The 14,163-nt window shown below is 37.4% G+C and overlaps 1 protein-coding gene across 2 annotated transcripts in view; it reads right to left on the bottom strand.

The window, feature by feature from the left end:
• arhgef28a (Rho guanine nucleotide exchange factor (GEF) 28a) overlaps positions 1 to 14,163 on the bottom strand; it is a 77,139-nt gene that overhangs the window by 46,823 nt on the left and 16,153 nt on the right. For both annotated transcript variants that reach the window (XM_018736684.2, XM_029253141.1), the window contains exons 4-8: positions 13,494 to 13,790; positions 6,577 to 6,760; positions 5,009 to 5,198; positions 4,561 to 4,636; positions 1,133 to 1,179 (exon numbers count right to left, since the gene is read on the bottom strand). In XM_018736684.2, coding sequence (XP_018592200.2) covers positions 1,133 to 1,179; positions 4,561 to 4,636; positions 5,009 to 5,198; positions 6,577 to 6,760; positions 13,494 to 13,790 — 794 coding nt within the window. The remainder of the gene's footprint in view (positions 1 to 1,132; positions 1,180 to 4,560; positions 4,637 to 5,008; positions 5,199 to 6,576; positions 6,761 to 13,493; positions 13,791 to 14,163) is intronic.

Below are 14,163 nucleotides of genomic sequence, written 5' to 3'. Positions count from 1 at the left end.
ATAGGATTAAAGTTTTTTCCCCCCTCTTGTTTGTCCAGAAAGCTACAGCTACAGCTACAGCTACTGCTACAGGGGGGTTGGGGGTGCAAGGTGGCGTAGGAGGTTTGCCCTGTGCCTGCTCTCTGGTGGGTCTGGGGTTCAAGCCCCACTTGGGGTGCCTCATGACAAACTGGTGTCTTGTCCCGGGTGTGTCCCCTTCCCCTCCAGCTCTGCACCCTCTGCTGTCAGGTTAGGCTCAGGTCAAGCAGTTTCAGTCAGTGTGTGTATGTCTACTACTAAAAAGGCACTCGAGCAGAAACCAACTCAAGCTCTGCTTAGCTAACATTCATATCCATTATAACAAGCCAAGCTGTTAAATTATGATTAATTACTACATTCTGGTGAAACTTTTGTTCTTGGTAACTTATAAGGCCATAATAGATATAATTTATTTACAGATGTTAATATAATACTAAAAAATATGATTAGTGCTCTTGTAGCACTAATGCACAGCAGTCAAGTGTTTAGCTACTTGCCAAATGCCTCTGGTAGAATCTCCAGCTATGCTGAGATAAATATGAGATACAAGTTTGATAGAAGTGATGAAAAAGTTCAAAATGACACAAACACATGGATTGCCTCCAAAATGTACTGCAAATACATTTTCTAAAGCTATTTCTAATGGTACTATATTGAATTTATTATTATTACCATGGTTAACCCTAACCTAACAGAGTTCATTAAGAAGAGAAAAACTAAATCAAATAATCCATGCAAATAATGGAACAGAATTACTTATCTGTGTCTTGGTCATTTTGTTAAAGTATCTGTATATTAAAAGAAGTTGCACTTTCTGTTGGTTTCCAAGCATGTCTTTAATTTCAATCCCAGGAAAAAAGTTAAATTTAACAGACTACGAGGAAAATCTACCTTGACTTTCCACATCATAGCTATACTTAATCACCTCCACCATTTCTTCCCAGGGGACTATATACCAGTTTACACTGGGATAGCAACTCACAAGCATAGGATGCACAGTGAAACAAGATTTTGAAGTAATCTGTGAGTAAGAAAATAATTAAAAACTATTGTGACCATTTAATATTGTTTAGCATAGAGAATACTATTATTGCTCTAGAAGCATCACACTCACCTTGTCTTCCATTGTATGATCCTGTCTGCATAATTCCTGACGTGAATCTGTATAACACAAAAAACAAACATCTATGAATATATTAGACCATACTCATTCATTAAAAGGCCAAAACATTAATATGGGCAACTGGCAAATGGTTGATTACACTTAATGTAGGACACATTCTTTAGCAAATCTTAACACATATGAAACATATGGAGGTAACATTTTAGTAAGTTGAACTGCAATGTGTCTACTATCCCAGGATCCACCAAAATACTGATTTCTTTTAAACTACATGGCAACATCTGAAAAAATGTCATTTTGAAAACTATACAAACTGAATATTGTTCATTAAATGGCTTGCGAACAGATAATAAATAAATTGATGTTGCTGAAGAGCTTTTCATTGCAATAAACTGAGCAAGCTGAATGATATGCTTGTCAGTCCTGCACCAAGTGACAACCTGAAGACACATTACACATTGGATTGACTTACCACAGGCCCTGGCTAACCCAGCAAATGGACTGCAATGAAACCTTACGTTGCTATGGTTACGTGCAACCGGAACTAGGGCCCGTAATGGAGAGCGACAGCATCTTTGCAACCACACTCAGGGCCACCCAGGAGTGACTGAATACACTTGTTCTCAGGACTCGAGATGTTTGGGACAACACTGCTGAGATCTCACAAAGAACTTTCTGTGTTCCCAGCAAAATGTAATAAACACAGCGATTTGCTGCAGCTCCAGCTCTGCCAGATCTGTTAACTCCCACAGAAGGGGTTGGCTTTGCTGCTATTAATGGTGAACTGGTAGCAGAGAAACCCTCAGAATCTGACTTCTGTGAGTGAAGAATAATTACAAGCTCACAGCACTGTACTTGCTACATCGTACAGTCCACACTTACATTGGGTTTTGAATGTGTTTACGTTGAAAAAAATTATTATAATTATTTGGGTGCATATTATAATTTCATGATGCCCACATTTTTATAATTTGGCTACACACACACACACACACACACACACACATTTTCTGAACCGCTTGTCCCATACGGGGTCGCAGGGAACCGGAGCCTACCCGGCAACACAGGGCGTAAAGCCGGAGGGGGAGGGGACACACCCAGGACAGGACGCCAGTCCGCCGCAAGGCACCCCAAGCGGGACTCGAACCCTAAATTACCTCAAAAGGAACTGAACTGTGCCAGAATTAATTAAACATTTCCTACTTTAAACTTTCTGCTCTGGCACTGGTTAAAATTTGGCACTTTCCTAATTTTTTTAGGTTGCTGGGCTAAATTACTTCTAAGGCTGATACATGCAACTTCGCTGAGTTGTATACAAACATTTTTGAGATGTTGAACAACACACAGGCACTCAGACAAGATTTCCCAGAAAATACATTGCAAAATAAGTATTTTAGGCAATTTTTCTTTCATATGCTATGACTTAATTTCTACAGTTTGATAGTGATTAAATTCTTCTGCATCTCTGCCTAACTTCAAGAACATAATAAAAATGGAATACTGCACTATATGCACTTTCTGTCTCTGTAAGTCAATATAAAAGCAAATCTGAAAAACTAAAAATAAAATGGTCAGGGTTTTTAAAACTCAAATTCAGTTACGAGAAAACCTTAGAGCCAAAGTAAAACTATACATAGAAACTAAAAGCACCAAAGGCACAATAATGAACAAATGCATGAACTGCACATCACATTAATCAAATGAGAACCAACAACTTTTGTGGATAGTCATTAATGTTGATTTGGCAGATTAATGTGATTATGCAGTCACAGAATTTGGATTAGAGAGGTTTATTTTCTTAACTTTCAAACGCTGGTACCTCATCATGATTTTGATGACGTGAAGGAAAGGCCACTGTAATGAAAACAGACCTCATGTCCTGATCCCGATCTCTGATTATAAACCACACTAATTTCGCCTCTCTGCTATTCTGCCCATTTAGAGTTACATAGTTACATTAACATTTATTCATTTAGCAGATGTTCTTCTCCAAAGCGACATGCATCTCATTGAAAATACAATGTGTGCATTACATTAGCAGGAAGAGAAACTTAAAGACGTGTGATACTTTGCAGTTTGTTTCTTTCCACCATATGAACCAATGTTCATCACACAAGTAGCTGCATAAAACTTTATCAGAATATCCATGATTCCTGATCACCTTCTTATTGGAGCAGTTTGTGTAATGTTGTACTTAGAGCTGCTACCTTCAGGTCAGAAGGTTGCAGGTTCAAATCCCACCTACTGCTGCAGTGCAGTATGTAGTCTTATCAGCCCACACACCTTATTTACCAAGGTAAGTTACACTGCTAGATACACTGCTTAAAATGGGTCACTCATCCATACATCAGTGAAACACACTCTCTCTGTCACTGACACATGATGGGTGAACCTGAACAACATGTCTTTGGACTGTGGGAGGAAACCAGAGCACCCAAAGGAAGTCCATGCAGACACAGGGAGAACATGCAAACTCCGCATAGACTGAACAGGGATCGAACCCATGTCCTCTCACACCACCCAGGCACTGTAAGACAGCAGCACTACTCGCTGTCACCGTGCCGCCCGGTGTATAGATTGAAGGATTTATTTCAGGGATGTCTACTGGGTTGTCTATTCTTTCCTAGAGTTGATGCAGAAGTCCTACAAGAGCAGCAGAGAAAAGTGTGACTTTTGTTTAGATTCAGCAGTTTTCTGGGCCACCCATGTGCTGCTTTTTAATTTCCCAGCTGAAAATCAGAAATCTTTCAGTAGACTGAGTTTTGTGTGTTATGTATTTACAAATGCAAATCTGCCCTAAAAAATTTTCAGCATAACAATCATAGAGCACAAAGAGCAATAAGGGACTGTTGAAAAGGATGAACTAGCCAGTGCACTATTGTCTGTCTGTTCTTTAGTTAAACAGCTACAAAACATCTATTAATTTTCCTGGAAAAAAAGCTAGGGCTTCCCTGGCTGCATTGCAGCAAATTACTGTGTACCCAACAACTAGAACCCATGTTCAAGGAGGCCCAGGGAAGACAAACTGTCCGATATTCTCCTGGGTGAGTGAGATCACTGCATTTGTGCCCCCTTTGTTGCTCACAGTAACACCTATAGTCAACAGAGTACCTACAGGGCTGCTAATGAACTGGTGGAATTGTGCTCTCCTTCAGGAATGTGAAATCATCTAATCAATCCTGCAACACACAAAGTGAAAAGAAGCAGGTGGCCACAGAATGTACAAGAGGTGCATTTTGTTCATCTCCTTTTAAATAATAGGAAAAGGGGTGGAAAAAATAAACCACTGGCACTGTTCCATGGAACAAACAAAAGAACTGTTCCTGTAATACTAGGAAAAGGAAAATCACATTATCTTTACCAGAGTCTTGGCAAGAAGTAGAGCACAAACGACTCACCAATAAATAACATCAAATTACCTTTCATATTTGTGCTGCCTTCACTGTCTTCCCTTTCATATTCCTCTTCAAGTCCACTTCTTGAAAGCGCTTTGATCTAAGAGAATTTCATAATCAAAAGAAACCTCAGAAATAATGACTTGTCATAAAATGGATTATTTAGTGACACTGAAAGGGATTAGAAAGGCTGCTTAGAAATTCTTTAACATTCAAAAAGATTTTGCATCTGCATTTACTAAACACATTCCTCAATATTTACATAAAATTTTGAATCAGTAATATTATCAGTATCAGCTCAAATACTGCATAGGGCACAAGAGAGACGTCATCATTAACCATAACAGTTTTCAATATTTTCTACCACAGTAATTTTATATATCATTACAATATCATACACTCCATAAACAAATATTACATTGTGATATAAAGCACACACTCACTGACCCATGGGGCAGAGCCCTGGGCTTACCTCCCTCAGGAAGTTATCATCCCTCAAGCACTTTCTGAGGAGCAGAATTGCGGTTTGCTGGTTTATGCTGGAGATCTGCTGAACGGTCAGGGTCAGAGTCTCAGTTTCATGACAGAAGCGCAGCAGCCGGGAGCTGTCAGCCCATACCTGTGACATCCCAGCCAGAGGTGTGGCCAGTGGGTTTGGGGGGCTGCCGAGTGCAGAAAGGAAATCCCTGAAGGTGAACGTCTCAAGACGGAACAGTTATTCAGAGATCTGGAATGACTGGAATGTTCCTGCTCATTCTGTCCTTTATTTAATGGAAAAAACAATGCCTTTCAATAACTGTTTGTCACAGTACAGCTGGAATGATTCTTAGAGGAACTGAATTAAGTTGATTATTTATACCTTTTACCTATTTACCTTTATTCATTTAACTGATGGTTTTCTCCAAAGAGATGTACAATTTGAAGATACCTACAATTATTAACCCATTTATGCAGCTGGGTAATTTTACTGTAACAACTTAAGTAGCTATCCCCATATATATATGTAAAACACACACATATATGGGGATAGCTACTTAGCCTAAGTTGCAGATATACAGTAGTCATTTACATACATAGAAATGAGAAACCCATGATTTCAGCACTGTATATTTTTCTACAACTTTCTAAAACTTGCCAAAATATGCATACATAACCCAAAAAACAGCTAAACTTCCTTGCTAATTACTCTGTTGACTCCACAATCATTCAATTAAATAACACACCCAACATGGCTGACAGACATGCCTGTGGAATTTCAAAGCACTTCCCACAAAGCCTCTAAAATCTTAAAGCCATACCAACAGACAGAGACATCTGGATGCAGATATGCCAAATACACTACATTACTACACTACCACTTTATTCACACAATGGACGACATAAAAATTTTTTTCCCCAAAAAAAATTTCTTGCATCTGATCACTAGGAGCTACTGTAATGAATTGCTGAATGGATTTTGCATGCTACTGCAAATTTGCAAGCAATTTCTTAAAATGAGGCACATCACAACATAAAAAATTTTGCTACTTGATATGAAAATCTATACTGTAACCATAAACAAAAACATGTTACTTTCCTATTCACACTAGTGTTGCTTAATTCTCTTGGGGAAATACCTATGCAGCACCTCTGTAACATTAACCAAAAAACTCATTACCCAAAATTAACCAACATTAACCAAAACACATTAATTCTAACCCCTACATTAAGGTAAATTTCTTCACAAGGGTTAAAAAGTTTGAAAATAAAGGTAATTGGCACTGCTAAAAATTTTGAATTGTGAGACCAAAAAGCATAAGTATTAAATTACATAGAATGTGTTCTTGGTATTGTTTGCTTTTGGATAGTACATCATATCTGATTGTTTAAGGAGATTACTGAATAACCTCTCATTTAAGACAAAATCTAGAGAACTGAGTACTACTCCATAACTGTACTGTTTCACAAATAGGTATGCAGTACAGTGTAAAACATTCTTACCAATGAAGGAATCAGCAGTGGTTTTGTGAAGCAAGCATAAAAGAGGGTGTATCGACTCACTTGTTGAGCAGCTCCAGCAGGCCCCGCCTTCCAGAACGTTGTGCCAGCAACAAGGGAGTGTCACCCTCCTCGTTGGGCAGAGCTACAGCCATTAGGCCTCCAGGCTGACACAGGAGTAGCTGCAAGAGCCGAGAGAGGCCCAGCCTGACAGCCAGGTGCAGCAAGGTCTCCTTGGGCTGCAGTTCTGCAAAGCAGCCAGCAGAGAGAGGAGAACGAGGAGGAGGACGACAACAGTGGGGGAAGGGAGGGGGGGTGAGAGAGAGAGAGAGAGAGAGAGAGAGAGAGAGAGAGAGAGAGAGAGGAGGGGTGAGACTCCAGCACAACGCTCTCAGTGTGCTGCACACAAAAGATTCTGACATGGGATGTTAATGCACACCAAGCTCAAAATTCATTAATAAATCACAGGGCAACCATGTACAGTAGAAACAGACAACTCCACAGGGTACAGGTCTAAAGAACTAATTATACCACCATTCTTTTATTGCCAGAGGTTTCTCAGTGCTGCAGGTGCCAAACCACAAATTTAGAATATTAATTTCACATAATTTCTATGACATAAAATTTAGAATGCTAAAAAAGCTAGAGAATTTTACAAGAAACAGCTTTTAAAAACACAAACACACATCAAATGTAAAGTCAGGATGCAGTGTATAGGGTATAACCCTGCCTTCAACAGGCACAAAAGTGCTGAGCAAGGATATGTATACAAACAAAGTATGATAATGATTAATAAACAGAAACTGCCTTCTTAGATTGTGTTATCATAAATAATGCTAACTATTGAATTAATTATGCACTTGAATGGGATGTGGTGATAAATGGAGGTAAATTCTGGGTCTCAGTAACGAATGAAAAATTTTAGCATCAAAACTAATCACAATGACACCGCTGAGTTATGAGTTTACCTTATAAAGTTTTTCAGAAGCTGCTGTCTTCGTAAGGTGGAGAAAATGACACAATACCAAAGTACAGAAATGACAAAAGCATGAAAAATTGGCTCACAGTTAAACATTATATATTCCTAAACTGTGGAAGAACAGGAGTGTGTCTGAATGAGAAGTAACTGTCTTACAACTACAGTTATTTAATGGTTTTCTCCAAAGGAACTTAGAACCCACTTATAGAGGTGGACAATTTACTGAAGCAATTCAGGGTGAGTACCTTGCTCAGGGGTACTGCAGCTAGAGAAGGGATTTGAACTTATGACCTTTGGGTCTAAATGCAGCAGCTCTACTACACTACCAGCTGTCCCCCTAACAACTAGGGCAGTTATGTAGCTGCCTACATAACAAACACAGCTGGAACACTTGTTTGAGATTTACTGAGAGAACATTTGAACTCTTTCTTTCTTTCAGTTCACAGAGTGGTTCTTTTAAAACCATTTATACACGAGAGAAACACCACCCTAACTTGACTTGAAAACCTGCAATTCCTGTTTGAGACAAACAACACATGTATACACATAATGACTGGGCTCACACGCTATTATGCTTCTTTTGTTTGTGTCAGGTCATCCAAAGCTGTAATACATTTATTTTCCTCCCTTTTTCTGCTGACAAAAGCTGAAGGCTGATACTCTAATAATCTTAAGAAAGCTGATAAGTCATCTGAAAATGAGAATGATTTCAGACAGCAGGAATGGCAAAATCCACTTTGCACAGTTTAAACCTGTTACTGTGCTGAGGTCTTTTTGAGCTTTCTCACAAATACTCCTGAAGCTGTTAAAATCAGTTCTAACCCCAGAGGGCCTCATTGTCAGCTTCTCACAGAGGCAAGAATGCAACAAATGAGGCAACCATCAGATAATTCGACCTGACAACATCGCATGGACAATCCACCATCTCACCAACGGGCACAAATTAAGCTGCACAATTTGCCCTGCACAATCCTCCATTGTAGACAAGCTTCAGCTATCTGTAGGATTCTGATTCCCATTCCCATGGAGCAGCCGAGTTCCAACGATTACTCCATTTTACTGTTATTTTTTACATAAACAAACTGTTTGGTCAAGTACATCTGATCATTTTTGTCAAAAATGCCCCAACCCAATGTAGTGATGGAATAGTGGAAAGAAACAAACTAACTGCACTTAAGAATCACACATCTGCATCCATGTCTCTTTTTCTGCTAATGTATTGCACACATTGTATTTTCTATGAAACGTACATCGATTTGGAGAAAAGCATCTGCTAAATGAATAAATGTAAAAGTAAATATAATGATACACGTCCCCTCATATGCAATGCCGTATTCCTTTGAGATGTATTCCCATTTAATGCTTTCACAAAAAACAGTACAAACCTCTCTGAAGTATTTGAGTACAGTCAATTGAGGCATCAAATACAAAACAGCATGTTATAGATTGCCTGGAAAATGTCAAGGGGTACCATTAACTAGAGTTCATAACTTTTGATGTTAACATACTTCCCACTTTTCCTCCCCTATTGGTCATGCAGTACTATGATTAAAGTTTATTAATGGCATCATTTCTACAGGAGGTTTGGTTTTTATGAAGCTTATCTTCAACATGTTGTCATAGCACAGTTAAAATTCAAAAACAAGCCCCCACTGATATACCTTAACAACATTTGCTCCAGCAAAATGAGTACAGTTCTATAAATTGGTAAATTGCCCATATATTTCAGAATAAATGAATATGCTAAAGAACAATACCTAGAGGCTGTGGCTTTGACAGCCTGCTGACCCTCACTCCATTATACTGACAGCCACAGTGTACTAGATACTTTTAAAGTTTATGAAATAAAAGGTATGTTGTAAATGTAACCTGAGAAATAACACCTATTTCATATATCCTGCTCAAAGTACATTTTAAACTTGGATGTATGAGAACTTGTTTATAACTATGCAAGAGTACAACTGTTCTTTAATGTACTTTTGCAAAAAATATTAAATCATGTGGAAATAACTACAAAGACATGCTAGAAAAAAGGAAAATAGTCAGTCTGGTCTGTAATTTAAATGTGCAGTGCTATCAGAAGAAAAGTTAAAATGAATTTCACATCTTATTCTCAAATTGGGTGTTGTGCTGTAGTTCCATGTATTTGTGGAAATTCGAACAGAAATGCAGGTATATTTACTGCTACCATATTATTGATCTTTTCATTTCATATTGATCATCATGCAATTTTTTGTTATTCTGTTTTCTGCTTAGGAAATCCATTTGTATAACTGTTCTAATCTTTTCCATCACAACCCTTTCGCAATAAATGCTTCTGAGTTATAGTCATCTGGCACAGTCTTGATGTAAGTACTCCATAGAATCTTTAAATCTATCATTGTGACGTATTTACAGACAAATATACTACTTACACAAACCACAGAATCAACCCATTTCCCAATGCAGGGTTTCTTCAATAGTAAATAAATGAGCACAGGTAAAGCCTTCAAAGAGAAACAGGTGACAGCCAAACACAGCTGGTAGCATAGTGGTTAGAGTTGTGTAAGTAGTTTAACATTTTAAGTTGCTTTGAAGAAAAGTGTCAGCAAACAAAAAAAATGTACACATGCAATGTATTTGAATTGGTTGATAAGCTTCATATAACAAATACTCCTGGCATGTCTGAAATGTCACAAATCTATATATTTCAAGCAGCAGATGTTGTTTAACTGAAAAAAACTAACCTTAACACCAGAACCATCTTCCATTGTCCTACATTCTTAATGTAGGCTGACCAATACAGAAATTTTGTAGAGCTTTAATTTGATTTAGATAAAAATTCAGTTTAAGAACATACAGGAAGATATTATTTCAGTGAAAAAAAGCACTGAGATAAAATATCTGGTATGGTACCACATCACTTGCCCAGTAATATGGTACCAAGCGGGGACAGTTGGTAGTGTAGTGGTTAGAGCTGCTGTCTTTGGATCCAAAGGTGGCAGGTTTGTTTCTCACCTCTGGCTGTAATATCCTTGAGAAGGCATTTACCCTGAACTGCTGCAGTAAAATTACCCAGTTGTATAAATGGGTAAATAATTGTAATCTTAACCTGGCAAATTACTTTGGCGAAAAGTATCAGATAAATGTAAATTTACTGAATTTCCCCCCAGGATCAATAAAGAATTTATGTATGTTTGATTTTGCATTTAAAAGGGCTGTTTCTGGTATAAAGACTGCAACGGCTTCCATTTCAACCAAAAGGTTGGAAACATTCCTTTCGTTTTTCATATCGGTCCGAAATAGCAAGGAAACAGTCATCTAAATCAATCTTCGCTTAAAGACAGTGATTAATACAAAATTTATGCTGTCCAAGCAAAGGATATAAGAGAACCTGATATTTTAAACTATTAATGGAGCCTCTGGGTCATAACACTATTTCAGTATGAATGGAGTTCATATGCTTCTTATAAAGAAACATGACAGCCAGGGATAACAGAATTGTATTGTGTAGTACTCAAGCTTGGATGTGTAATTCAATAAATTACCAGATTTGATGAAGACAAACTGTGTTCAAGCTCTGCTCTGTTGTATTGGTTTAAATGTTATTTTGTATGTTCCTTGGTCATGGCTAATCAACTGGCAAACACAGCAACATTCTGCAACATCATGTCAGAAATGAAATATTGTGTCAGAGACATTTTCAATGAATACAACCTACCTTCAGTGAAAACACATGCTTATCTCAAATACAAACTTCACCTCTCACATTATAAAATTTTTTAACAGAATATCTACTGTTTTATCCAAATAAGGTATAAAGAGGCATTCCACAGTGTAATTCAAAGCCGAATTCAATTTAATGAAGCCAGTATATGTAACTGGTTAACAATTTCTATCAGAACCCGGATGGGAGAAGGTGAAATTTATAAACAATATCCGTACCAAGCTGTTTTTATTTTTAAATTACATGAAAAATATTTTTCCTTTAATCTACAGGGCTTTTCACAACTATCACATAATACAGCCAAAAAATACAATTCTGATTATGCACAATCACCTAAGCAAAAACTTAATTATGATGTACTAATATTTTCTGCACATCAGTTACTGTATAAAATGGTATTGTAACCCTACAGAGCTGAACAATCAACTCAAAACATCTGTTGTTTAGTCAGATGATATTATGAAGACATTCATCTGGCGTTGCCATGAAGCAGACACCATAATTACATTAAAAAAGTAAATTGAATTTGGTTTTAATAAACCAAACACACATTCACTTATTTAAACTGGGCAACAGCATTGCAATTTCTCATCTGCAGAGTCCTTTTGTAATCTTATCTTTTTCTTCTCCCAAAAATAATTATTTTTTCATTATTTTGGGTTTCATTTTACCATACATCAACATACAAAAAAGCAAAAACAATATCAAACTCTTAAAATAAAAAAAGACATCAGATCACGAATACAGACACCACTCTACTTACATAAATCTGACTTATGAAAATCCGTATTTATGTAAAAAAAAAAATTCCCGGCATACACATTAATTATGGATAGCACTTACGCAAGACAGCTGAAATACGTTAAGCACAAGTTGGCGTAGCCAGACAGGACAGGAAGACGCATCTTCCCAGTTCCTGTGTGTTCTCAGCCTTGAGCACATCTCCTCTCGTTAGTGTAGTGCTTTTTTCGCATATTTTTTACCCATTTCATTATTCACGATGTCTGGTGGTAAACATGCACTTCAAGGAAAACGAGAACCATCTTGCAAGCATACTGCATTTAATATGTCTGACATTTACTAGAGAATTATATTATGTATTTTTTTTTTTTTTTTACACCCGAGTTTGCAACAAACGCCGAGGCTAGGCTAGCCTATGTTAAATGGTAGGGAAGGAGGGAGAATCTGAGACACATAACTTTTGACTTACGTAAGAGATTGAAAAACGGTCTGTTTGCGTAAGTCGAGGGGTGCTTGTATAGTTAATGCAAAAAACTGTTCATTAAATCAAATAGATGCTTTGACTTGTGGCTTAATGCAATTAAATAAAATTAATGCAGTGTAATTAAAGATCTATAGCCAACTTTTTCTCAGAGAAGCAAAAATGAAAACTGTCTTATTTTACTAGACATATCCTTAGATTTGCCATAATCCTTAATGCATCAGATCTAACGCTTCTATGTGACGTCTATATAATAGGATGGCAATCTAGCACAGGGAGTAGTGTCGGTATCTCATATGTACTGGGGTATGGGTTCAGACATGGGTTACAATACTGTTCAGTCTGTGTGGAGTTTCCATGTTCTCCCTGTATTTCTATAGGTTTCCTCTGCTTGCTCTTTTTTCCTCAGATTCCAAAAATGGGTTTTAGGGTGTGTATGTTACATTGCTCTGATGTATATAATGGTTTTAAGTAGTACAGCACATATACTTGCACTGTAAGTTGCTTTGCACAACTTACTGGTTAATACAAATAATTACTAGTATTGTAATAATATTAATAAATACAATTATTATTATTATTATAGTAACTAATACAATAATTAACTGTACTAAAATGTAATCCTAATAGGACAGGAGTTTAGATGATGGATCACAATAGTTTTGAATATTTTGTCAAATATTTAGCATTTCCATAATTAATTACAATACATCAATAACTACTTTTTAAATTAATAGTCCTCCATAACACTACTACATTTTGTTGGACTAAAGCAATGTCTCAGGCAGAGGGGGGAAGTCTTGCAATAATATGACCAAGGTCAGCTAATAACTGTAGTTTACATAGAATCACCCTTGCAGCAATGTTCGGAAAACGTCTGTAGATGTGAAATGAGGGCAAACTTAATATGTAGGTATAATTCTAAGCAGCAACAGAAGAAATATAATGTAAACAAACTTTTCCATGCAGACTAAATAATTATTTAGGTAAATAATTATATCATAAAAATAAGTGCTTCTTTTTGCAGATTTTGTATTATTTATTATTATTCGCAAAGTTTCAGGAAAAATTACCTTCACCAGGCTGGCTTCCAAGGACATTCCATGAGTAGGGATAGTCCAAATTGGCCATGGCTTGTGTGACATTTTCATCCATTTTTCTGTGGTCAGCCTCATCTCCCAGTCTAAACTTGCTGATAATATCCTTGTGGCTGCTAGTACTTAAGCAGTGATAATGAGTGAGAAGGAACTCAGCCAGTTCTTGAGCATCATCCTGGACGTACTCCAGCGAGGCCTTGTTGAGGCAGGAGATGGCCCTTCCTTCAATGTACAGGTAAGCTGTGATGCAAACCACCTCAAAGAGGTTATGACCTGCGGGCAGGTAAACGCAAGTAAACTTTATTGGACACGTTCATACTGAGCATTTATAGCCATATCCTGAAACAGATTCACAATAATATTTCCAAAATACTCTTTATCTCCTACATTTCACTGACCCAGTGCCTCTTCCAAGATCTACCGTGCTTTGCACTCTATGATTCCTGATTCAGGGAACCTGAACATAGATGGACAGACATATGGACTGTTCACCTACCGTGCAATATTTGAATCACGTCTTTGTTTCGTGAGATTCCATGTCAATAGAACAACATCACTGTAGCAGACAGGAATTTAGGCCACACTCCCTTAACTCATACTGATAGTCAAGCCCAGGAAAAGAATGCCAGGTACAATCAGTTGAATC

This window comes from Scleropages formosus, chromosome 6, assembly GCF_900964775.1.
Source record: "Scleropages formosus chromosome 6, fSclFor1.1, whole genome shotgun sequence".
In the NCBI taxonomy this organism is placed as follows: domain Eukaryota; kingdom Metazoa; phylum Chordata; class Actinopteri; order Osteoglossiformes; family Osteoglossidae; genus Scleropages; species Scleropages formosus.
The sequence above is the reverse complement of the archived record's forward strand: the minus strand, read 5'-3'. Positions and strand labels throughout refer to the sequence as shown.